Source organism: Spodoptera frugiperda, chromosome 11, assembly GCF_023101765.2.
Source record: "Spodoptera frugiperda isolate SF20-4 chromosome 11, AGI-APGP_CSIRO_Sfru_2.0, whole genome shotgun sequence".
Taxonomy (NCBI): domain Eukaryota; kingdom Metazoa; phylum Arthropoda; class Insecta; order Lepidoptera; family Noctuidae; genus Spodoptera; species Spodoptera frugiperda.
This window is the reverse complement of record NC_064222.1, coordinates 10,077,572-10,104,869: the sequence shown is the minus strand read 5'-3', so window position 1 is coordinate 10,104,869 and position 27,298 is coordinate 10,077,572. Positions and strand designations below refer to the sequence as shown.

General features: G+C 37.3%; 2 protein-coding genes across 5 annotated transcripts in view; one reads left to right on the top strand and one right to left on the bottom strand.

Annotated features, from left to right (window-relative positions):
• LOC118275096 (uncharacterized) overlaps positions 1–17,634 on the top strand; it is a 48,308-nt gene extending 30,674 nt beyond the window's left edge. The window contains exons 2-8 of one of the 2 annotated variants that reach the window (XM_035592956.2): positions 1,419–1,497; positions 6,147–6,344; positions 9,971–11,382; positions 12,039–12,848; positions 15,540–15,728; positions 16,235–16,380; positions 17,347–17,634. In XM_035592956.2, coding sequence (XP_035448849.2) covers positions 6,147–6,344; positions 9,971–11,382; positions 12,039–12,848; positions 15,540–15,728; positions 16,235–16,380; positions 17,347–17,549 — 2,958 coding nt within the window. In that variant the 5' untranslated portion in view covers positions 1,419–1,497 and the 3' untranslated portion in view covers positions 17,550–17,634. The remainder of the gene's footprint in view (positions 1–1,418; positions 1,498–6,146; positions 6,345–9,970; positions 11,383–12,038; positions 12,849–15,539; positions 15,729–16,234; positions 16,381–17,346) is intronic. The other variant, XM_035592957.2, reaches the window with a different exon arrangement.
• Positions 17,635–23,140: 5,506 nt separating this feature from the next.
• LOC118274786 (SAFB-like transcription modulator) overlaps positions 23,141–27,298 on the bottom strand; it is a 90,057-nt gene continuing 85,899 nt past the window's right edge. For all 3 annotated transcript variants that reach the window (XM_050697061.1, XM_050697062.1, XM_050697063.1), the window contains one exon: positions 23,141–25,326. In XM_050697061.1, coding sequence (XP_050553018.1) covers positions 24,206–25,326 — 1,121 coding nt within the window. In that variant the 3' untranslated portion in view covers positions 23,141–24,205. The remainder of the gene's footprint in view (positions 25,327–27,298) is intronic.

Below are 27,298 nucleotides of genomic sequence, written 5' to 3'. Positions count from 1 at the left end.
TTTTGGTCTCATCTTGACAGATTGGTTGGACAAATAATAGCCAACGCGACCGTCAAGAAAACTGTTATTAATTGCTCGTAGGTTTCAGAAATTCCTAGTAGCTGTCAAATATTTATTTACTAGCTTCTACCAGCCGCTTTGCCCGCATTTCCATCGGATTAATCGTGTTTATGTGCTTTTTGTGTGATCTACAGATTGTTGTCTGGGTGTCATGTGTATGTGAAGTTCTATATTTGTAAACGCACCCACGATACAGGATAAAACACAATTATTGCCGAACATGGTTTTCTAAAAAAAAAAAATTACAAACCATACAGATTCTACATACTACACAGGCTGTTTAGTCAAATACTTGGTAGATCTTTTTTTAAAATTTATATGGATATTAGTTGAAACGCCCTATTATAAGTCTAAGTGCCCATTAAAACTTGGGTAAGCACACCTGCTGGGTGCTACATTTTAAATTCAAAGTGCAGCGGTGTACCGGAGAACTTTCGCTTTCAACTCAATTTGCATAGTTAGGTAAATAATGTTAGAACATTTATATTATAATGCGAAGCTGTCAATGGTCGCCGGTTTAATGACCTTTAGATTCGAAACGGTTCTCTGTTATCATATTGAGATAATATCTGATTTTAAATATACGTAATAAACAATAAAATTGATATATTTTATGGTATATTATTACGATTTTATTTTAATTTATTTCTATAATACTTAATTTTATGATTTGCCTGATCTAGTAGTCGAACCCGAGACTTGTTCGATAGTCTCATTGTATAGGTAACTCACATTTATTAAAAATAAAATAAATATCAGGTATTTTAGTACAGACAGAAAACAAAAGAATTTGTATAAAACGTAAGTATGGAAGAGCCATTCTTCGTCACGAATAGGCCGGCTCAATCGGAGTAATACCATGACCTTATAAAAAACCGCCGTGTAACAAAGCTTGCGTTGTGTTACCCTATCAATTCCCCAACAACCCTTAAATTCCTAACCCTCAAAAGGCCGGCAACACACTTGTAACGCCTCTGGTGTTTCGGGTGGCGGTGGCGATTGCTTACCATCAGGTGATCCGTCTGCTCGTTTACCGGCTTATACCATAAAAAGATATCAGGGTAGATACTAAAGTAGGTACCTATCAGATACCTAGCTATACCACATCCTGCATTATAATCCTTAAGGAATTCAAGGATCAACGATTTCCATCTATTCACATGCATTTATGCAATTTGCGGTCATTCCAGGATATGTTGTGGTACGCTGGTTTGCGACTACATAATCTAAAAAACACCGAATGATGGTTCGTTTTATTCTCGCTTTACTCACGTCTGACTCATGTAATAAAAATGCCAAGACAGGAATAATTTCTTTATTTACGAATGAAATTAATATTTTGTTTGTAATTGTTTCAGGTGTTCGCGGTAGTTGGTGAGGGTGTGTCTGAAAAATGCTAATAAATCTTGGGCCCAAGGCCCACCGGATTGTCAAAAAGTAAGTACTATTTGGTAGCCGGGAGGTTTAGAACATTTATAGACCGATAAATAGAACGGGGGGTTTAATCTCATGCACGACGGTTTTCCCAGTTCCAAGTACACATAGACACCACTGACCAACGGTGAAGGAAAACATCGTGGGCTTATAATTTCTGATTACAAGTTTAAAATCGCCAACCCGCATTAAGCAAGCGTGGTGATTAATAATCAAACCCTCTCTGTGTGAGAAAGTCTTTGGTCAGCACTGACCACTAATAGACTGTTGATTTATCTATTGTAAAGGTAATACAGATTTCCAAAAAAAGGCTGGCAACTCCTCAGGTGTGTTGAATATCTACAGGCAACTCCAATTAGACACTTAATATTCCTACACTTTTGAAATAAACAGCTAGATTTTCGAATCGAATCGAATGTTATCGACCTTGAAATGAAATCGAAAATGTAGAATTTAATTAACTACATTAATGAATATAATCGCTATCTATTTACCTAAATATATGTTTCCTTCCATTAGAACACACAAATTACATTTATTACCAAAATACATTATTTATATAAGATCCTGTGTGTAGTGTTAGCAAGTGAAGTTTCGATAATTTGAAAGTTTCGGAAATGTACGCATCGTTATAAGATCTAATTGACCAATACATATACATATATCTAGTTTATCATTTCCTAAACTTTTGCTTTCAGCGGATACATAATTAAAGGATATTTGTGTCACGTGAAATTGAGAATTATGAGAGTAGTTACTTAATTTATTTTCATTTTTTATGGTATAAGTCGGATCACCTGATAGAAAGCAATCGCCTTCGTCCCTGGGCACCCGAAACACCAGAGGCGTTGCCGAGGAATTTACGGGCTGTTGGGGAATCGGGGATAGGGAAGATTAATTGGGCTTTTGGTAACCTCACTTACCCGACGAAACATACCGTAAGGGTTATTTGATGTTGGTTTTCTGCGAGGCCGTGGTATCACTCCGGTGTGGTATCACACACTTAAAATAGGTTTTTCATTTCATAATAGGTATTAACTTTTTTAACTAATTAATGAATTGGAATCGCAATTATTGCTATTTGCATTGCTTTTGCATCATTAAAAAAATGTTAAGTACATACTTAACTATGAAAAAAAACATCTTTTATTTTAGTGGCTTTTATTTTAAGAAAATAGCCTAACAGCCCTAATGTTGTTTCAAAATAAAAAATGTTGTTGGTTTAGGGCCAGAAATAAAAAGGTAATAATTACCATATAACTTATCTCCGTACCATTACTAAGAATGTTACTGAATGATAATAATTTTATCTATCCGACCGTAAACATAATGTAGACACTCGTATCAGCTGTTTTCACTAATAAATAACGATTTATTATAGCGACAATTAGGTATCTGCTTTTATAGCAAAGTAAAATATGTATTTTATTGGATTAAGTGCAACACTTTCGTTATCCGATAATGTTCTCCGGTTATGTAGAAATAAATATATTATGTAATGCCTATATTTGTTTGTCTACATTTTCGAGTTTTGTAGGCGATAGGTACATGCCGTATGTTGGGCTCTCTACTCTTCTTATGCATCTCATAAGTGCTGACTTAGGTAACTAAACGTTTTTACTGTGACTGCCTCGTTGGCGGAGTGGTCGCAATTGCGACGACCTTTTTGAAAAACCGAAAAAAGTCCAGTAATACATTGCCCGACCCGGGAATCCAAGACCCCTTGCACAGCAATCGCACTTGCGACAATTATTCCTCAATTTATATTTAGTAAACGACCTCCTTAGTTTCCGCAACTAATGAATATTGTATTGCACTTCTTTATCTAATGCCAATCAGAACTGTCGAACAGACGACTGATTGCAATTAATGAACGAATTAGTTACAAGTTAATTAAACCGGTTTGCAGTACAAAAGAAATTGATGCGTTGTGAATGTAATTGAAATATTGTAGTGTTGTAGTTTAGTTGGGTTTAAGGTAGGTTGTAGGTGACGGTGGAGTTTTTTGTTTAATGGAAACGATAACAGATCTTAATGGATGTATGCTATATCATTTATTTATTTATAATTTAACAACAATACAGACTGACAGTACAGAACCAAGTCGTCTACATGTTTTCTTAAAATAATATTATATCAAAAATAAATCTCATACAATAAATCAAAATAAAATCATTATAAAATAAATCAAACTGAAATCTTGCATTGCGAGGACTAATATTGTCATTTTTTATGTTATAAGCTGGTAAAGGAGAGATCAGATCATCTGATGGTAACCAATCGCCGCCCATGGACACCCGAATCACCAGAAGCGTTACAAGTGCGTTGCCGGCTTTTGGGGGGTTAGGAATTTAAAGGTTGTTGGTGAATCGAAGATTGGTAAGTGAAGTTTTTGGGGCTCCGGTAACCTCACTCATTGTATGAGTGAGGTTGTTTCACTTCGGTTTTCTGTGAGGCCGTGGCATCACTGCGGTCGAGCCGGCCCATTCATGCCAAAGCGTAGCAAATTTTCCTGCTATATGAACAAAAAGCTCGTTTGTCTCGCTGATTTACTAATTTTAAAGCAATGGGCAATGGTCCATATACTCCTTGCCTAGTTAGATCACTTTTAATTTACATTATATGTCTTTAACAATATAGCGTGCAACAGCCGTAGTCTAAATACCAATAAATACCTAAATTACAAATACCGAAACCTTTTAAACTAGTGTGAAATAAACGATAAACCTAAACACGGGTTAAACAGTGCAAAACCAATAACTGGTGTCCGACTTAAACGCTACTAAAACAGCTATAATGGATACGCAAAAAGTTATTACCGATCCATCGATACATCGATCAATCGGATCATCGATTAACTTTGCTTATATGATTGGATGTGCGATACGAGTATTAAGTATCCATGGAAAATGAGTATTGGAGGATTGTTTTGCATGCGATTACGGTTATTTTTGGTCTAGACTGTAGATCAGGGTTTTGTTCTCTTAACCTGGGGATTGTTATATAGAAGGTTGTGGTGACAGATAACAGAAGTCGCATGTAGGCGATCGACGAACAAATCAACGGATGACGTCATAAATCATACAACGTACATAAAGTTTACGTGCGAATAAATATAAATAGAAAGTCCTAACGAACAACAGTTGGGTAGAAAGGCTGCTAGACACGATCAACTCCCTGATCGAGGAATCCTTTTTTCTTTTCTTAGCGAACTTTGCTCAATGTTCCTAAAAAGGTTATCCGAAAATAGTGAAGTGATCGGGATGAAATTTGGAACAGGACTAGATTATGGTCTGGAATAACATAGGCATTTTATCACACGGTAATGCGGGCGAAGAATTTAGCAGAAGCTAGTAAAACGTATTTTTTGATAAGTTTTAAGAATTGTAAAAAATTGTGCTAACTGATTTATTATCAATACGATCGTAATTATCAATACACTCACCTCCTATTACATGGGTCTGTAAACAAAAATGGTCAAAACTGGGTGTACATTGTATAGCGGCATTACGTGCCTTAATGTGCATCTCTGTCTACCCCTTCGGGAATAAAAACCCGTGACGTTGTATGTTAATTATTTATAGAAATTTGCCAAAAATCATCATAGAACATTATGAAAGCTATTATAAAAGCCATATATTTCAATAAGAAATGATTACAACATTGAAAAGCGCTTATATACATTTTCATAATTGTTAAATAACGAAGAGTTCACTCGACGCCTTCATAAGTTTACCTCAGCTTAATACATAATATGTGTTTTATGAGGTTGTACATAATGCACTATAGTTTTTGTATGGAAACGCATCCAACTGTACTTGTATTACATAGCAATCCATTATCGGCGTTTGTTGATGTAATGGAGCAAGGAACTTGGGGTTAAGTAATAGGAGGCGGTAAACAGATTCAGTTGAAACAGTAAGCATAAATTTATCAACACCTCTGCTTTGTCGCGGGAGTAACAGAGTAAGAGACTAAAAAACAGATAGGTAACACCGATAATGCAAAATTTTTCAATTTTACGTCGTCTAACGCGTATTGTTTCAAACCCTATTGTGTAGAGCGGTCTCATAGGACTGTCATAATAGACTGTGGACATGGATGTACATTGTGTTATTGGGACAAGCTTCTGCCAGTGGCTTCGACCGTGTTCCCGTGGGATAAAACGTACTCTATCACTCAAGTCAGCTCATCAATGAGTTCCCGTTCAGTAGTTTCAGCGTGATTTGTTGACAAACATCCAAACAAACCAACTTTCACTTGTTTAATATTAGTGTGATGCATTTCTTAAAAATAATTATTATCTGCTGAACAGGAATAGGTTTGCCCCAAAATTAAAAGTAGTAAACAAGTTCTAGAAACATTACAATTTTTTTTTATGAAACACGCCGGTTATCGAGCAGACATATTATCTGATGGTAAGCAATCGCCGCCGCCCATGGACACTTGAAACACCAAAGGCGTGAGTTGCTGGTTTTTGGGAGTTAGGAATTTAAGGGTTGTTGTTCGGGAATGGGGATGGGGAAGATTGGGAAGGGAGGAATTGGGCCTCCGGTAACCTCACTCACACAACGAAACACAACGCAAGCGTTGTTTCACGTCGGTTTTCTGTGAGGCCGTGGAAATTTAGTTCTCCTTTCCTTTATTTCCAGATGGTGACCTGTGACAACGGCAGCGCGCCTCTAGGCGGGTTCCGCCTGGGCGCGCGCGAGGACGAGCCGCGGCGTGCGCGCGCACCGTCCATCTCCTCGCTCTCCTACAAACACAAGATAGACGCGCTCTTCGACGACACCAGGTCCCTCACCAGCCACCATTACACGCCGGTGCACCATTCAGATAGAGACCCTAAGGTAAGGAGTTTAGAATTCATTTGTAACAGTGCCTTGATTGCACAGTTGGCGCGGTGTCTGGGTAACCGACTGCCGCGTAACGTGTCGTGGTTTCGATTGCCGCACGGAGCAACATTTTGTGGGATCCACAAATTGTTGATTCGGGTCTGGGTATCATGTTGTGTACATGAAATTGTATGTCTGTAAACGCACTCACGACACAGAAAAAAATACTAGAGTGGGGCAACGTTTCTTTTTAAAAAATCATTTGAAAAGTGCGAAAGTTATTAAAAATATTATAAATCTTTTATAGGGTTTGAACCGAATTAGGTAAAGGATTTTCCTTTTCTCACCACTTACAGAACTGATTCTACTGAACACAGCCACAAGCGCTACTGAAACTTTAGTAGCTTACTACCATCTATTTGGAATTTCCAAAACTCATCACTGGAATCTTTATTTAAAACAGTCATATCCTTCACGCTCCGTACTAAACATAAGTTACGTACTTATCCACTGTTCTGAGGGCTGAGTATGAGTTTGTTTTACGTTGAACGAGATCAAAACGAGAGCGCGTTCGGTGCTCTGATTGGCCGGCTTGAATGATCAACCAATCAGAGCACCGAACGCGCTCCCATTTCGATCTCGTTACACGTAAAACATATTCATACTATATAAAGTAGTACGCGCTAAGGTGCCTACACGAAATTGCAACTGTTGCTATTACTTTACTTTATTACTTATCCCACTTTTACTTTCTACAACATAACTAGCATAGGCATAACACTAGTCATATCATCACCTCTGACCTCTAAAACAAGAAACAGGATCCAAAACAACATTTTGCGTGATACTATGTTCAAATTACAACATATCTAGAGTCTAATATCATAACAATGAACACCTCAAGTTCATTTCCCATGTCATATAGAAGCCACGTAACAAACCGTGCCATAGAAATTCTGACACCTGTAATAACGCATGGTGTTGACATTATATTAAGTTTAGTTATTTAAGTGTGGGAGAGCCATGCTTCGGCACGAATGGGCCGGCTCGACCGGAGTGATACCACGGCCTCACAGAAAATTGACGTGAAACAACGCTTGCGTTGTGTTTCGTTGTGTGAGTGAGGTTACCGGAGGCCCAATTCGCCCCTTCCCAATCTTCCCAATGCCTGATTCCCGAACAACAACCCTTAAATTCCTAATCCCCAAAAAGCCCTTAAATCCCTTGTAAAGTCTCTGGTGTTTCAAGTGGCCATGGGCGGCGGCGATTGCTTACCATCAGGTGATACGTCTGCTCGTTTACCGGCGTGTTTCATAAAAAAAAGTACATGCTTTGAATGAAGTTAGAAACGCCTACACATGTCGATGTTAACTTTATGCTATTATTATTATAACTATAAACGTTTATGGCATATTGTGTCTATTATAAACACTTCATAATTGTTATTTTATTATAATAACACAAAGCTCTTCCGTGTGTGTTAAGTGTATGTGTTAATCAGAGTTGTACATCGACATGATTACCTCGTTGACTCGTTGGTCAAGTGGTTGCATCCGCACAGCATTAAAGAAAATCTGCCGAACCCTTTAGGGGTTAAAAAGCGTAATGTTATACTATTAATAAATAAATTGATGCCTATCATAAGATTTTTTTAAGGAGGAAAATCATCCTATGATTTATTTGGCGAGGCGAAAAGGAGTGTCAGACTCTTACTGACTAAAAACCGCCCCGTTCCTACTTCTGCTTTCGAGCCACAGCCTATCATAAGCTAGGAGTAGGTTAAATCTCATTAAGTAAAAATCACTCACGTACATTAATGGAGAAGCACAGCTTACGTAGCAGCCAGTAGGCTCCGCGTCTGCGCATGATGAAGAGTCCCTCGGTGACTCGAAGAAGTAGAGTTTTCACTTTTCTCCATTAAAGTAACCGTGAATTTTATTTTATTTAGTATGTCTTACAATAGTTACTATAAAAATATAGGGTTACTATAAAAATATAGGTTAAAGTACTATTGTGGTGTCAGTACTCCATAATACAGATTTTGAAAGGGAAGAATGATATTAATTTTCTAGATTAAATTATGACTTTTCGAGGAAATCAGTCTGAACATGAGGTGTGTCAAAGAGCCCATCATTGTATATTATGTATTATTTAACCAGACGATATATTATATAACCCACCATACACATCAAACATTAGCTAATGAAGAAACAACAGAAACTAGATCACATGTCAAATTAAGAAACTCTCAAAGTAATATAGTTGCAACAACCTACAATGGTGGAACAAGGGTATCAGATTATGTACTCGTAATAACTAATTATTACATATGTATGTATGTATGTATGGAGCTATTACGACAGATCGGTAGTTAATTATGAAATTAAAATTAAGATGTGATAACCCTAATGTTTTATACGTTTAATACGGTAGTTTCCTACTAACTAGTCAAACTCAATACTTTTAACGAAATGTCAAAAACGATACTTTTCTATGAATTTTGTAGGAGATCGCTACTTATGACGTTATAAAATTTTTGCGTCAAATAGCATACGGTACTTATTTTTCAAAAAATACTAGAAATAAATTAAAACAGTATAAGTATATTATCGTTATAATAATGAATGAAAGTAGGAACAATGCAAGTAGGAGTATTTTGGGGCACTATATTTTGTATTGAACAGTTAAATAATTTATTTGTTACTTAGGAAACAGCCCATTTGTCTACTGCCCTGTATGGTGGATTGCGTTTGTCGTGGAAAGGATCTTAGTTTGACCTACGAATAGGGTGAAGTTTATAATGTTTCTCATCAAATAGTCTAAATGCACAGATAGATTTTTAAGAGTGGGAGAGCCATGCTTCGGCTCTAATGGGCCGGCTCGACAGGAGTTAAACCACGGGCTCATCGAAAACCGACGTGAAACAACGCTTGTATTGTGTAAGTGAGATTATCAGAGGCCCAATCACCCTTCGCAATCTTCCCAATTTTCCCAATTCCTGATTCCCCAGTAAATCTTAAACTCCTAACTCCCAAAAAGGCCGCGACACACGAGGGGGCGATGTCGCGCTGCTACTATAAATTAGCTCCTTATTACATGGGAGTCATAACATTTTATTTATTTATTAATGTTTACCAACTAAGATACATTCAGACAATCTTAAAAATATGGGAAACAACAGTAACAACAGTTAGTGCACCATTGCGTACTACAGACAATATTTCGGGAAATACAAAGCATACTGTTATGTGACTATTACGCCAGTTCGTTGTAAATGATGAAATGCTAATTAAGCCGCGATAACCCTGCTATTTGTACCACTAATTACTCTTCAATTAGCAATAGGCTTGTAACCGTCTCCGTTACTTATGAAATAAATGTTTGTTTTGCGTGTTTGTTTGTAGATGCTACTTGATATCAGGATGGTTTGTTTAAAATTATGTGTTAACTTATGAACCTATTATGCGATGACACGATCAGACTGATTTTAGCTACGAATTTTGATAATTCATGCGTGGGTTAAATTTTATTACTGAGGTCTCGTTTGAGGTTTTTGTATAATAGGGACAAATTGGTAAGAAATTAAGAAGATAATGTAATTACTATAAACCATTTCGTAACGCAGTGCTTTTTGTCCGCAGGTAAATTCGACGCACGAAGGCAAAGTAACCATATACGAAGATGACGACGGCTACTGTCAAAGCAAAATTAGTAATGTCAACAACACAGTGCAGGATCGTATAGAACGCATGTTCGCAGACATGGCGGGCGAGTCCAAGCAGGCAGTCGAGAGCATCGGCGTGCACATCTTCAATGTGCACTACCTCGGCTCCACGCCGCTGCACAGCAAGGTCACCAGCCTCTCTGGACTCCAGACTCCTCTAAGAGACCTGTACTTCACGTACAGGAGAACTCACCGCCATAAAAACGCCCTCAATGGACGATTAGAAATCTCAAAAAGCGGACTTAAAGTACGATACAAAGGAGACAAAGGCGACCTCGAACAACTGAACCCCTTCCCCACGATAGCAGTCTGGTCAGCAGTTAAATTCGTCGTTCAACCCTCCGAGGAAGACGACCGCGATCTATGCTACGCCTTCCTGCCCCTTATCACCGATCCTGATAACATCGACCGACAAGCCCTTTTCAAAACTTTAGAGTCACCAGACAAAAAGTATATCCTCTCCCACAACGAAAACTCGCATTCACCCCTTTTCGCTGTTGTGATGAGGAAGATCGGCGTCGCAAAGCAGTTGGAGTGTCATGGGTTTGTATGTCAGACGACAGAGGACGCTATAGTGATAGCGGCCACGTTATACAAATCTCTGATGGCGCACATGAGCCGGCAGGGTCACAATGACAAAAAGAAGCTCAAGAATCGAAACGGAGTCAGCTGCATGAGCGTTGGAAGCAGCATGTCGCCAAACGAAATACCAATCAGGCCGCCGCGCAAGAAGAGGAGCACCTCCTCGATGAGCGGCGACAGCGATAGAGCAGACGGGTTCTCTGCTTGCGAATCGTTCACAGAAAAACCCAAATTTGAAAGGACGAAGAAGTTGTCTTCAGAGAGCCTGCCGCGCCCTCCCCCACCTCCGTCGATCCCTCCCGCCGATGTGAAAAGAATCACAGTTGAGGAAGTCAAAGCCAAACTAGATTCTATTAAGCATAACGACACAAGTGGCAGCGACACGCAGGGCTCGAAGAAGTCCATGAAGAAGGCTCAGAATCCCAGCCTCCGCCAACTTCAGAATCTGAAAAACACACACAGCAGCGAATCCTCCGTCCGAAGTAAAGTTTCCGAGAAAATTGAACTGTTCAGAGAGTTGGAACGACGGAAGAGTTTACAGAGACCACCGACCCTACCTCCTCCGATACCATTGAAGCCGCCTTCGGAAGCCCCACCGGAGCCCCCCAAAGAACCTCTACGGAGAAGTCAGAGTGGAAGAAAGTCTATAAACGAGTCCGGCGACATACTAACGAAAGTAGCCATTCCTCGCTCGGGTAGCTTCCTAAACGCGGGCGGTCTGACTAGGTACAAGTCGATTGGACACAGGTATGTATTTCTAAATTGTTCCAGTGTATAAATCAACTGTCGAAATTTCGTTGTTAGCAATTTTTTTTACGCTTGAGCCGTTATTTCCTTTTACCCAGTGCAAGCTGACATCTTGAGTTTTTCACATGATCAATACGTTCGTTCAAATTGCTGTAACGAGAGGCGAATAGAACGTGCTTAGTGGAGTGTTTCAAGCACTCGCATGCTCGTAATTGTGGCAACGCAACCGCGTCCGCTACATTCCTCTGATCCAATACGACGCCGAGTTATTTTTAACTATCATTACAGTTGCAACATCCTTATTGAGAAAGCCAATGTACTTTACTTTTTTGTTAATAGGATTCCATTTTTTTTTTATTTCTACTGCCGTTAATTTCATCCGTGACTCGTCAATTTCGCGCGCTGTGCAAAATTCAAACTTAATTATAATTCGTACCACACTGAGTTAAATTATGTTAAAGCGAAATTAACAAAATTGATCTAAGATTAAGTACTTAGTTCTGAAAATCGCCACGATGATATTTATTCGAGACGTTAAAAGTCGACTAATGATGCACCTACCTGCTTTCTCAAGTTTAACGGTACTGTCTTCTTTAAGACTGCAGTGCAAATGTTTGCGACGATATAATGTACTTACGTATTCTTTTTTTTTCCAGAAACAACGGTAAGAAAGGAGGTGGGTCACCGTTAGGGTTCAATGAACTTTTTAATGAATTCAAAGTTCAGGAGAACTTGCATTCAATGGATGAGATCCTCAATGCCATAATAGATGCTGAAGGGATGTCCTTCAATGACTTAAAACCGATATACAAAGAATTCCTATTAAAACTAGCCGTAACTTTGACGAAAGATGAGATTTTCCAACACAGTAAAGCAATAATGAAGAAACAAAAGAAAAAGATACTCAGAAGGAACAGTATGTTTCAAAATAAGAGACGGAAGATATTGAAAGGCGCGAGTGGTCTCCGAATGGTGTTCAGATTGCCATTTGGCAAAGACATTAGAAGTAAAGACAACAAACCTCTTGGTTGCGAAGAGTTAGCGAAAGACCCTGTATCCGAAAGTTCAGTTTCGACCTCTAGTTACGATTTGCGGCAATTTCGTCCGAAGGAGCCAATGTTACCTCCACCAAAGCGACAGGCATCAAGACAGAGACAGTCAAAGCGATCTGACAAGATGGTCCATGTTTCAAAGAGAACTGGAAAGTCTAGGCCTGGAGAAAGGACATCGACGTCAGAAGACTCGGATTTTCTTACCCTGAGCAATAGGTTAGGATGTCAGAATAGGAACAGCTCCAGTGGCTATGTCTCTTGTTCTGAGTGTGAGTCGGAGAGCTGTGTTGATAGATGTTATTGTTCCCTAAAGGGTGGAAGCAAGTCCAAATGCTATTGCTCAGCGATGGAAACCAAGGATTCTGCGAAATCGAAGCTTTTGAGTAAAAGCAAGAGCTGCAAAGATTGTTCAAAGTGAGTAGAAATTTTCTTATTTTTTTTTAATTCGGTTCTAGGTTCCTAACATCTTTTAATGGGCTACAAGCGTATCTGCTTCTCTAGTTCATCAGATTTTCAGCTGATTATTTATTTATGTAATACATTTTATTTATTTGACATACCGCCGCACTCAGAGTCATTTAATTGTTACTTAACCCAGTATTTAGCAACTGTTTTCCGAACAAAATCGTTACTAAGGAATAGTATATTATTATGTAATCATTAAATGTCTCTGAGTGCGACAGATAATGTGAGAATTTCGCTAATAAAGTATTTGTAAAAGGAAGTCTTAAATGCAGAAATTGATGGTGCCGGATACGATATAATTATGGTCAAGTTAGATCAAAGACTGATGGACATATCCTGAGATTGAACAAACATTTATATGTAGAGGAAGTTTTAAAAATAATGATGGTGTGTTGGCCAGAATGTGGGAACTTGCCCGTGGCTTTTGATCGTGTCAACTTTACTTTGTAACAAGTCATTAAGTAATGTTTATCTGCACAGTTTCTCTTCGCTAAATAGAGTATTATATGATTAACTTTCCTATGTATCTTAGTAGGTACTGAGATTATGAAAATCCTTTAGTCCTCATGAACTGAATGAGGAGGCGGGGTATCCTTGCAGTTTCATCCCCTGGACCCTTAATGGCCTTGAAGTACCGCTATATTGGGACAGATCCCGCAATCTCACTCTTGAAAGCTGCTTTCTTTCCTTTAGTGGCGCGTGTGGAACACTACGCTAACGCCTACTCCAGCACATTGCAGCGGACACCTGACTCTTCCAGTTAGTCGTCCGCAGAGGATATCTCTAATCTAACGGAAATAATTATTGTTCTAATGAAATCAAAACAAAATGTACAATAAATCACTCATTTTCTCTCCTCAAGTACTTTAGAAAACAGGACATAAAAGACACCCATACTCATGGAGATCATAAAATTAAACTTGGGACCTAAGGCGAAAATAGGAATCAAAGTTTTACTACACATAAATTCCAAGTCAACAATAATCGTAAATGACACAACAGTGAATCTATACATGTTTATATTTGGTCCAACTATAAATAATATTTCGTTACTAGATTTCTAAGTAGCATGAAATTTATTGCAACATAATTATCGAAAGTAATTTCGTATATATGCTTTTAATGGCTGCAATAAAATTGGATGCAAGCTAAGTAATTGGCGCCATTGAAGACATGTTGAATGTGACTGACATTTATGTTGAACGGTTAAATGTTTTTCGCAAATTGTTGCCGGCTGATTGGGATTAAGACATTGACTTAGTGCGTGAAAGTCTTCAGTTTTATTAACGTGAAGTGGTTATGGTTTTATTACCTTGTCCTGTACGATTTTATGGACGGCGTTAGTTCAGTAGCTGTAAAGCAAATTCTCGTTGGTTTCGATCCAATTCCATCGTAATCGTTGGGGTTTATATATGATTTTAGTAAACTCTGATTTTAAAGGCCTACATCGCATTTATATTTCTTCTATTGTTATAGTTGTCTATAAACGGTACTTTTCACCTATAATTGTTGTCCATGGCGATCTATCTGTATATTTACGATCTATTCTAGAAAACTATCTGGACTTAACGAAGTATCTGGCATCATACTCAGTTCTTGCAAATTAGAAAATGCGTTAAAAAGAGAAGTATATCTACTCTCGTCAGTCAAAAGTAATAATACGAATAATAACAGCCATTAAAAGACCCTTCCATTAAAAATAAAGAAAACTAAAACATTAAGAAACCTTATAAATAAAAATTTATTCATTAAGACAATCCACACACATTATTAAAGTAACTTGATTTTAATGAAAAATTTCTCTACTTTCGACGACTTGGACACATCAGCCAATAGGAGTAAAAGAGATAGTAGGTATATTAATTATATTAAATATCCTTTTACACGATTCAATCTCAACCTTATTGCTTCGTATTATGGTTGTATTTAATAGTATCTAGTTTGTAGTAGAAATGAAATGTGTGGAAGACAATCAGAGCGTAAAAGACGGCTGGGATGTGAGTTACTGAACTGAATGAAGATTTATTTACTGTTGAATTTAGGAATTAATTTCACAAAATATTTGGCTTGATTAGTACATTGTTGGATGAATTCGATAAATTTTATTGTCTTGTTGTAGAAGTAGATCACGAAACAATTGAGTGTTTTAAAATAGCTCTAATATCGTATTTCACTGTCTTCATAAATCCTATTGTATCGTATATTTCATCTGCAGCGTCGTTTGCAAAGGCCTCTCCAAAATCACGTCACTGAACTCGATCTTTGGTTATTTGTAGGAATCGTTTAATATAGAATCATCGTCATAATTATCATTATCAACAACCATGAGAGGTTCTAGAAACTGCTAAACTATGGACCTCCTCTATAAAGAAGGCGTTTGCCATAATTGTTACGCTTTGTAAGGTTTATCAGAAACCACACCCTGTCTGTTAATTACGTAGTCCCATAAATGATTCTTACGGTATTTACTGGAAGAATTTGGGTGCTTTTCCATCAGACATGTGCAAGCACCCTTAGGGGTCATGACAAATATCTTTTACTTTACCGTCACTACACGCAAATATAATTTCTTCAAACAAATATTTAAATAATAATTTCAACAAACATCTAACATTCACATTTGCTCTTCCACAATTTCAGGGAATATTACGATGGCGACTTCAGCTACTGCTCCTGCGACTCGGAGAGCTGTGCTGACAGCAACAAGTGCTACTGCACCGGCCCTCGGAGGGTCCAGGCCTCACACAGCATGGAGTACCTGCGGAGCTCCTCCGTGTCCTACTGCGATAGGATGAGGACTAGTGGGGATGATAAGAGTGGAAGGACTAGGTGAGGAAACTTTTTTGTCAGTAATTAAAATGGTTTTAGATTTAAAGTTATGGATTGTTTCGTCTAGTCTAGTGGTTGAAACACTGACTATTTTGTGAGGCCTTGAGTTTTTGTATTTATTCAACTTATTTTAAATACTCACTTTTCTTAAAACAGTCGTTCCAACAGTGTAAATTCTATTTACTTTTTATACTTTTAAGATTTCATGTGCCCTGTCAAAGAATAAGTGTTTTAACGTTATTAATTGTGTATAACTTCTTCATTTAATACAAATTAAAGTCAAAAGTCAAAGTCTAAATTATTTATTTCAGATAGACCAGAAAGGCACTTTTGAATGTCAGAGCAAATAATAATATTAAAAATGTCCGTCTGTCTGTCAGTCCACAAGTGAAGCTATTGCTCGTTCCAAACTATAGATTCCTATGATGAAAAATGAGCAAGAAACTCCATATGTTACTGAGAATTTCTTTAAGCAAAAGTTTAATGACTTATTTCCATTATTCCAGTCGTTGGGGCGCGAGTGCAGGTGGTCGCCGTCGGTCGGAGCGTGGTCGGCGCGCGCGCAGCTCTGACAGTCTCGCTCTAGACTATGAATTACTGCTGCAAAACAAACCACGGACAAGAAACATGCAGAGACTTACCGGTAACACAGGTTCAAGTTATTATTTTTCTTGATTAGATTAACTATTTTCTACACTGTTTTGAGAAGATGCTTATGTAAGTACTGAGCAAAGAGGTGTATCAGAGGTTTGGAAGTCCAATTTATGGATGTAAAATTTCTCACAGTAATATACAGCATTTGATATGTAAACCTCAGACTTTCCCTCCCGGGATAAATCAAATCATTTATTTCTTTGCAATATATGTACAAATAGTTCAATAAGCCCTGTTGTTTAGGCTATTTTTATATGGTCTATTTCAAGCAAGGACTTGAATAGCAGATTTTTAAACTAAATTACATTACTTTTAAAAGACCAATTTCTAAAAACATTCTCATCAAAAATGTCGTAACGCATCTAGATGTGTTTATGCTGAGAATGTGCTGACATTTAGTTGAATTTAGTTCGAACCTAGATCAATTCAAGGCCAAATTGAAATGAATTGAGAAAAGTTAGGATTACCATATTTCTTTTTAAAATTGCAACAGACATTATAACCTCTAAGATAGTTTTGGTATTTCTTCTCAGAATAACCAAATCAGTACCATTAGTACGAGTTTGTTTTACGTTTAAAGTAATCGAATCGAGAAAGCGTTCAGCGTTCTGATTGGTTGTTTTTTTCGAGCGGACCAATCAGAGCGTCGAACGCGCACTCGTTTCGATTACTTTAAATATAAAGCAAACTCAAAATAACTGCTGCACTCATAGACATTTAATGATTACTTAAACTATTCCTTAGTACCGATTTTGTACCGAAAACAATAGCTAAGGACTGGGTTAAGTAACCATTAAATGACTCTGAGTACGGCAGTAAGGGTATAGAAAAAACTTTTAATTCATCTAGTTTTTCCTTTAAACACTGACTTTAAATACTAAAGCAATATTCTTCAGTCTTTTTACTAAACCATCTTCATTTTATAAACAAAATCATCTCATTGACACTCCCATCTACATTACAGTGCGCAGTACAGGCGCGGGTTCCCAGGAAGCGCTATCAGTGAAGAAGTCAGCGGAGATGGCAGCACTGTTCGCGGACGTGCGCCTGTCGCAGCGCACCGACGTCCGCGCACTGTGCGCACGCGCACGTCTCCCCGCCGCCATGATGCATGCGCCGCTCACCAGGAACGCCAGTCTCGAGGATACACTAGGATACCTGCCTTGAGGTACTCCTATCAGGAATTCTTGTATAGAATAAAATGTTACTTTGAAATGTCATTCATTTGTAAAGGTATACAATTTTTCCTGCAGTATCGATTTACAGCCAATTCCGATAACCTATCTATCGGTAGATTTGCTTACTAGAAATACAATTTCGACGCATTTTGTATGGAGCTTATGTCAAAATTATATCTCCAGTAAGCAAATCTACCGATGGATAGGTTATTGGAATTGGCTGTAAGTAATTAATACACAATATACAGAAAAATACACACGGCCATGGTCAACTGTTTAAGGAATAATGTCATAATATTTAAACGCCATAAAGTCTCAATAAGGGTCTAACGTTTTTGTGTTCTCTAGATGGCGTTGATGTAGCGTGATGTCTGTTTAGCCCAATAGATGGCGTTGTATTACATTTTGACAGCTACAATGATTAGACAAACAGAATTATTAGTTCCAAAACTTACAAAAGATAGAGAGGAAAGTTTTTATCCAGTATTGAAAAATAATAAAATATTCCAAATTATTAGTGCAATATTTTTATTAACTATATTTTGTTTCGTATTAAGAATAGTGCAATATGTATGTTTTTACAAAAATATAATTTAGTAGTTACTCGTATAAGATGTGAAAAATGGGTCAATTTTACAGTTTAACTGTTGATAAATGGAGTTTAAAAACAGGAACTAAAATAAACATTAATTCCTAACTAAAAGTTCCAATTGATATTAGCCATCTAATGACAAAACTTAAAAACTTACTAATGAAGTATAAAAGACTAAATTTAAACGATGTTTTTCTAGAAAGTAATTTCCATAGGCATATTTCTACTATGTTATAGTGATATGTGAGGCAATAGGCTCACCACCACGTATTACATGGGACTTACAAAATAAATTGTGAAATGTGAGTGTACATTCTATAATGTGCACCTCTGCCTTCCCTTTCAGGGATAAAAGGCGTGACGATATAAATAAAAATATGTACTATTTTCGTACTTCATAATTTGGTGTAAAAATAGCACATCATTTAATTTACCATAGCATGCTACATGCTATTTACGAACACGCTATGTGTCATGCTATTACTGTGTAAATAATAAAAAATAACAATTTTCTAAAAAAACATCGTTTAAACAACCAACCACACCGTGACAGAAATATTTTCTTGATTTTTTTTAATTAAAAAAACTTGTATTATCACGTATTTCACTAAACATTTGTATGTGACACACGTATACCACCTTATTTTACAATAAGGCTATTAGTATATCGAATGTTAATGTTTAAACTATGTATGTAGTTATTTATTTTTTGAAAATAACCTTTATACATAGAATAAGTAAAGTATATGGGGTGTGTATTGAATATTCCCAATTCCTTAATCTTCAAATTTTCAAATCCCTTACCCATAAAAGTCCAAGTCAAAGCATTTATTTGAATAAATCCTTAATAAGGCACTTTTGAAACTCCTCTACTGGGCGACGCCGATTGCTTACTATCAGTTGATCCATCTACTCATTTGCCGACATATTCCATAGAAAATCTATCTTCTAATTTTTATTTTAGAAAGGCAATTATAAAATTGTTTTGCCATTTTTGATAGCTACGCCAGATATATCGGTACAGGTACAGTCTGTTAAAAGTTATTATAATTCTTATAAGAGGGGAAATCATCCAATGATTTCTCCCGCCTCGGATGAGGCGACAGGGTTCGTCAGACACTTACTGACTAAAAACCCCTCCCGTTCCTACTCCTGCATCGAGCTGGAGCTTCGGTTACCCGCTAAGCTGTCCGCAGGTATTATAATTCTTACCTGTATACCAAATAACGTGGATGAATATAAAAACAAAAAGATATTTCCTTAATAGTACCTTCTTATTTTAATACACACCCCGTATTTAGAAATAACTTAGTGCTAGAGGACGATGGTCTAGTCTATCACTGTTCCACTATTGTGATTTGAATTTACTAACCAACTAACTAACCACTTTTTACCGACTTTCAACATAAATACGATAAGAATAAGACGTCTCATTTTTATATGAATTCCATAACTATGTTTTATTGAATTTATTAACACAATCATGTATTAAGAAGAGAGAGTTTTTTTCATCATATTTTTAACTCTTAATAATTGAAATTTAACTCCAAACAGAATCTCTGGTCTTATGTAATGTCTCTATCTTTAGTAACTCCAAAGATAGAGATGAATCTCTTGACAATAAACTTGATTGACAATAAAAAGAGTGTTTTTCCATCGGAGATTTGCTATGTAGCTATGCTACGAAATATGTGACCGTTTCCACTGATACTAAGCTATGTAGCTGTTCGAGGAAGATGCGCAGCTCGAGTATGCGATGTATTGAAAGTAGATAAGCCATCCATAGCACACATCTTTCCATATAAAAAACATAGCTTAGTTGAGTCTGTTTTCACCAGTGCTAAGCTATGTGTACCAATGAATATTATGATTGATGGAAACCAAACGCATGCACAGCAACGTAGCGTAGCAAATCTCTGGTGGAAAAGCACTCTAAGAGCCGGTTTCACGATGTCTGTATAGCCACTATGTACCAGATATAATTAAGAACGCAATTTGTATAAACTATCTGTCACATAAGTTTATCAGGCACTTATATGAAGGTGGTGAAACAGGCGCTAAATCTAAGAATTTTGACTATTTATTTCATAAGTTTAACTTAAGATGAGACTGGCATAAGTTTGTTTATATAAAAGTCGGTAATCTCAATTTTATATTACGACCCCTGTAGAAAATAAATAGCAATCCTCTTTTAAACATATTTTCTATTGAAATATATATTTTAGGCGCTTGTCTCATCAAATTGTGTAAAAATGGTAAAGATATTGTTTAAATCATAAGATATATGTAAGAATTATTGTTTAAGTAAAATTTGGCTGCATAGTTAAAGTATAGCCAAGTCGTAATGTTTACTTATTTAGTTTTTATTATTTATCTGAACATATTTTGTGACACACGGTGAGACAAGTGCTTATAAATAAAATATATTTTCTATTCTGTATTTATATTCTATATATTTTAACATATTTCTTTGTATAATTACGAAAAATAAAGTAAGAAATCTTCTGGACACAATATAATTATGTGAAAATGTATATTCCTATAATTATTTTATAATAATTATTTCTGCATGAATGTGTTTATATAATAAACTATTGATCTTGTAAACTGGTGCAATGTGTGTGCAATATTATTGTAGTAAATAAGTCAGTGCGTCGCGGCGCTCGCCAAGTGCAATATTTTGTAAATACAATGATGTTATCATAATATTTGTTTGTGTTTTATTTTTGCATGCATTTAAATATAGACAAAAAACATATAGGCCAATTGAGAACCTCCTCCTTTCATTGAAGTCGGTAAAAATGCAAGCAATCTTATGGTCCAATAAATAAATCTTTATTAGGTCTGTCTGGTTGCTATAGGTCTTTTGTCTCCAGCCTGGTAATTAGGTACTTTTCCAGAACCCGTTTGCTCCTTTCCCCCTAAAATCAACTGCAAGTTGACCCAACATAGGCAACTGCTAAGTATGAACATCGCCGCACAAAGTAATTAGCACCTTTTCGTTTTGACTTTGTGATGTAGAGCTATTATAGTTAAAGGTTTTTAGTATGCGAATGTGTATTCTGATAGAAATCCACTTGATAGTGCAAGGTTTTTTAGTATGCGAATGTGTATTCTGATAGAAATCAACTTGACTCCAGTATAGTGCGTATGTTCATTGAAAATCCAAAAATAAAGGAATAGAAAATAATGAAAATATACAATTCAAAACTACATCTTATTAGTTGCCAATACATCAATAAACATTTTATTAACCCCAATATATATGGTAACAGTTTAAGTGCCGCCTCGACAGGAGTGATACCACGGCCCCACCGAAAACCGACGTGAAACAACGGTCGCGTTGTGTTTCGTTGTATGAGTGAGATTACTAGAGGCCCAATTACCCCCTTCCCAATCCCCTATTGCCCAACAACCCTTAATTTCCTAAGCCACAAAACGCCAGCAACGCACTTGTAACGCCTCTGATGTTTCAAGTGTCCATGGGCGGCGGTGATTGCTTACCATCAGGTGGTACGTCCATAAAATGTAGCATACCTGGTAAGACGTTATTACCTAAAATATACGTAAGTATGCAAATCAGTGTTCACATTATGTCATACTAAACAGAAATTAAGATTTCTAGACCACCAGCTACTACAAAGTTGTGAACACGTACCTAATAAAGTATCTTGCTAATCGATCATTAACTAACATCCTATCCTTATTTAGCTTAAAAAATGTGATTGGCTGAAGGAAGTCTATATAATTATTTTAATTATCGCCGCTTTAGGTATCTAGGTAAGCTAAGTATGTAACTGGCTAGGGTATTTAGAACGCTGGCTTGTATGTGCATGTAATGTATTTTTACTGAGATCCCTAGTAAAAGTTTGGTGGTGAATATTTAGTATTTTTGTAAAGATCGGTTTGGAAAACTAGATTTTATACATTCATTGTATTATTTCACTACAATTGATATCAACACAAATGCAAAATAGTTAAACAATAAAAAAACTCTTAAAATCAGTTTAGTTTAATGTAAAACAACATGATAGAAATGTAATATTTCCATGACGCAAGTTCCGAGAGGAGATGCCATAATGGGATTGTGCACTGTGACGCATAAAAACGGTCCTACCCAAATTATATTATAAGTAAAAATGTGTAGAAGTGTAAACTGTGGTTGGTAATAGGGCCTCCGGTAACCTCACTCACACAACAAAACACACAAGGGTTGTTTCACGTCGGTTTTCTGTGAAACCGTGGTATCACTCCGGTCGCGCCGGCCCATTCGTACCGAAGCATGGCTCTTTCACTTGTAGCAATTACCCTTTCAGTACTATTCAAATTGGGCAACATGAGCTATATCTCTAATACATTAAAATATATATTCCATTAACTGCTTTCCATCATTACATACATATATTTATTTATGTATTCTCTCACAGTTTAGAACGTATGTTAGTAACGCGACACTCGGCATGCAAGCGACCATTGCAAAATAAGCGTTTCGAATTCACTTACTTCGTGGAATCACATGCGTGCTCGCGCAATAACTTATTTTAAACTGTTTGATGGACTTTTGGCTAAACTTCGAATTATTTGTGTTGTGTAAAGTTAATTAGTTTTTAGTAACTCTTCCTATTCATATTTCCTAAGAAAAAAGTCTAATTATGATAGAAGAAGGGTTTGATAAGAAAGGATGATGATATAGGTACTTTTTTGTGGATCAAGCTTGACACAACCTCCCAAAACCGTTGCAACTCTTGTAAGCTAGTGTCTACAGTAGATACAACCATAAAATCTTTAGGGCCATTGAAGTCCAGCGCGTCCCAGGGACATGGATAAATGTCTTGGATCCCGCCACGACATTAATCAGAAAATATTATTAGAGGAGAAGAAAAAATACCGTTTGTTTTCTTGAGACACCTCGTACTATTGAATGCTACTCCTAATAATAAAAATACTGGATGTAGAGGATATTACTTAACAAAAAAAAAAAACGTACATTTTAGGTAATATTTATTCTTTTTATTGTTGAAAATCATTTCGTAAAACATGATATAGTATTCATTTACAATCTATATTAACTTATAAATAAATTATAAACATAAATGGTCGCTTTATTGGGAATTTTAATATCTTATTGAATTTCTGAAAATAATAAAATTAAATGAAAAAAGTGGTGTATTGTTTCATAATTCTACTTGCCCTATTTATAAATGAAAATAGGTACAAAAGAATATTACATTATACATTTCATAAATGGTACATTTTATTCCTATCTCAAATCAAATCAAATCAAATCACTTTAATGCATCCATAGTGTACAATTTGGTCTTAAATATTATACAGTAATACGTTCCAACTATGGTTCCATCTTTATTAATTATTGTTATTTAATTTATTTGCCAGTTTTCTATGATGTCTGAATAGTTAAAAAGTTACTTGTTTGAATGTAATTCGATATTTCGTAGAACATTAAAATTCTCAATAAAACGAGCCATAAACTAAATTGAAATAATTAATTTCCAAAACTAATTTCAAATACATAACATAAATTTTAGACATTTTTTAACAATAAAATGCGACTGAATGAACGTTTTGAAACGAATATATAACCAATAACGTTTTAATTGATATTTCTTCGATAAAAATAACATTTAACAATATTACAGAGTATAACAATATTGTGATATCTTAATAATTATTATCTATAAAAATAACAAAAAGGTACTCTATGTGTTTATATTTACAATAGTTGTATAATCAGTATAATGTATCTGTGACGTTACTACGCTTATGAGTATTTATAAATACAAAACTATATGATAGGCACTTTTAATCCTAAAAATCCTACAAACAGACATTTTGCGTAGTCAGGTTAAATCCTAAACGGTCTCCACCCACTACGCTACCTTCGCTACCACGTAGTAAAATTACCTTCTGTCAATTAATATTTGTAAACGAATAAATCAGGTGTGAAAGGAGTCCCTTCGTCCTTTTATAAAATATGGGGTTTTTGGTTCTACAGTTTCAATATATTTCAAAGGTCTATGAATCTATTATGGCATTCAGTACGGCCTCACGGTGCCGAGCCGGCCCCGCGGTATCGGCTCCGCGTAGCTGTGGCGGAACTTGGACTGCTGTCTGTCAGCCAGCTCACGGAAGTCTCTGTAGTCCCTGTCATAGTACCTCTCCCTGTCTCCCTCCACGTACGACTGGCGCTGGTCGTCCAGCAGCCGAGAGCGACTGAACGCCCTCTGTCGATCGTTCCAGTCTCTCCTCCTGTCCTCAATCACTGGCTCTATAATCTCGTCCTCGTCAATGCGCCTGTCCAGCTCCCTTCTTCCCCTTCGGTCGAAGCTGTCAAACTCGTCTCTGTGCGGCTTCGGCTCGATCCTGTTGAGATACTCCTCGGCGCCGTACTCGTACCGCTTGACATCGTCACGTTTCCTGCCGATGCGCGGCAGTCGCTCCATCTCCCGGTGCGGCAGGTCCCTCGCGTGCGGCGGGTCCAGCTCCCGCACCCTGTCAGTGTCCTTGCGTCTCTCGGGCTCTCTGTGGCGCTCCAACTCGCGATGAGAGCGCTCCGGCTCTCTCCGGGAGCTAATGTCTCTGTGTCGGTCCTGACGCTCGTCCCTTCTTTCTTCCTCGGGGGAAGAAGTCGAGCGACTGTTCCGTTCCAGCATGCTCCTCCTCATCGCCATGTGCGCTTCCAACTCCCTGTTGAACCTCTCCCGTTCTAGATTCATGAACTTTTCCTTGGCCACGTTGAATCGGTCTTTCGGGGACGCTTCTGCGATCTTAAGGCTACCCTCGCTAGCACCCCTCTGGAGTTTACCGAACCTCCGATCTTCGACCCTGTCGATGCTCCGGTTGGAGGGTTTGGTTTCAGCGACGTACCGTCTTCTGTAGTTGACCGTGTCGTCTTGGAATTTTTCTACTGGCTTTTCTGGTTTGGGACGTTCAAGTGATTCGTGACGGAATCTTCTTTCGAAGGTTTGGTCGCGGAAGGGGGCGAGCTGGTCGCGGAACTGGTCGGAGAAGTCATCGGCGTAGCCTCGGTCGTAGTTGCGCGGGGAGAGGGCGCGGCGGGCGGGGGACGTGCGGCGGGGCGAGGCGGCGCGGCGCGGGGGGGACGCGTCGAAGGCCTCGTGCATCATGTACGCCGTGCTCTCCGCCCAGTCCTCCTCTGGAAACAAAGAAAACGTTTGATGAGAACTCATGTACAACATTAATGATTCCTTCCTACTCAGCATTTCTTTGGGTTTTTATTTAATATCCTGGTTACAGTAGGTATTTTGCACATATGCACCTCAATTCGTAATAACCTACTTGGAAACCGTTGTTAATTCTAGCCACGTGCAAAATTTAGCAAAACGGTAAACTTTGTGAAACATGTCGCGGTGTCAGGCATCTGGTGATAAGATTTGTTCCACATTATAAGACCGCAGTTATTCGTGTCAGACTCGCTGCTTGTATAAACATAGGTTCTGGCCATAACTAAGCATGAATGAAATTATTTAAACTGGTTATGGTAAGGATTGATGTTCATGTTTTTGTGTAGAGTTTTTTTGTAGCTTAGCATAGAAAACAACAAAATATAAACATACAAAGTGCTCTAATATAATCTACATTTTTTTCAGTGTGTACTCTAATATAATCTACAATGAATTATTCTTTTCGCAAATAAGTTAATGTCTCATTGAAATGGCAATCTCATTAGTAAGTGCTGTATAAATGGTGAGCTATGAAATTCTTTGCTTATCTTTAAAACACAAGGAACTTAATAAATTAATGCATTTATGTAATGGAGCCAAAGGAATCGTATTACTTAGGGACTAGGGTGCAAAGTGGTAATGCAAGGTATAAGTATTTTTGCTGCTATTTTGTCTTTAGATTACTTATCCAACAACAACAACGTCACGCCTTTATCCCTGAAGGGGTAGGCAGAGGTGCACACTACGGAGCGTAATGCCGCTATACAATGGACACCCACTTTTCTGCATGAAAAGACTGATGACTGTCGATGAAGCAAAAGAAGTATGTCAGATTCCTAGCAATTGGCGTTCCTTTGTCTCTGCCTACCACCATGGGAGACAGGCGTGAGGTTATGTATATATGTAGACTCATAGGCTTCTTCTAATCAGGAACACGGACGACGCCCAAGTCAAGAAGCTAATAAGTAACAATTATGTATTTAGCACCATCAAAATTGAGAAGTCATAAAAATATTTCTGAAATACATCTCACTAGCCCACTTTTATAATTATATGCTCATGAGTCGTTCAGAAGTTATCGTAGTCTCACTTTTACGTACGTTTAACGGGACACCATCTCCGAAACACTTGCAACTTGTTTTTTAAAACATTTGACATAGAAAAGAACCTGTAATACCAACGTTAAATATTAAATGAAAGTTCCACGTGCCAACACTGATTACTTTTTTTGTTATCGCGCAGTAAGCAGGTGCTATGTTTGAAGGCTTGATTAGCGTTTTTTTTGTTGATATGCTGTTTAAGTTGATGTTGTGTGTGAGGAAAAGGGAATGTGGTATTTTGTAGTTTGGTTGGTATTTTAAGTGACATACATACATAATATTGCGTTAAAAGGTCCCGAACGTTTAGACAGAGGTGCAGATAATAAAATGTATCAATGTATGTTTACAAATCTAAGTTTTTTAATACTTTTGTATTTGATCTTTGCAGGACTTACGCACTTACTATTGAAACGAACGTCAATGTAATGTTAATCCAATATAATCTCAATAATTATTCAATATCAAAACTATACAACCCCAGTTGTAGCTGTTAAAATAGCATTCAGAGTATGGAATATAAAGCCAAACGCAATATCATTTAGTCCATTCTATATCCACGCAATACGGATGCAATGGGCGCTAATGTTGCAACTCAGAGTACGAAATTGCACAAACTCTATGCCGATCGATCGGAATTGTATTCAAGAATCCCTGAAGAATTGTATTCAAGAATCAGAAGTCCCTGTTTTCATACATTAAATATTTTCCTTTTGAGTAACACAAAAAAATGGCGACCCGCTATTTGTAGAAACAACGAAACGTCCACATGCGTGGCTCGACACGCATCTGACAAGTGGATGTTTTTTATTAAAAAATAGCGGTTCATTAAACAGTTACGTTTGTG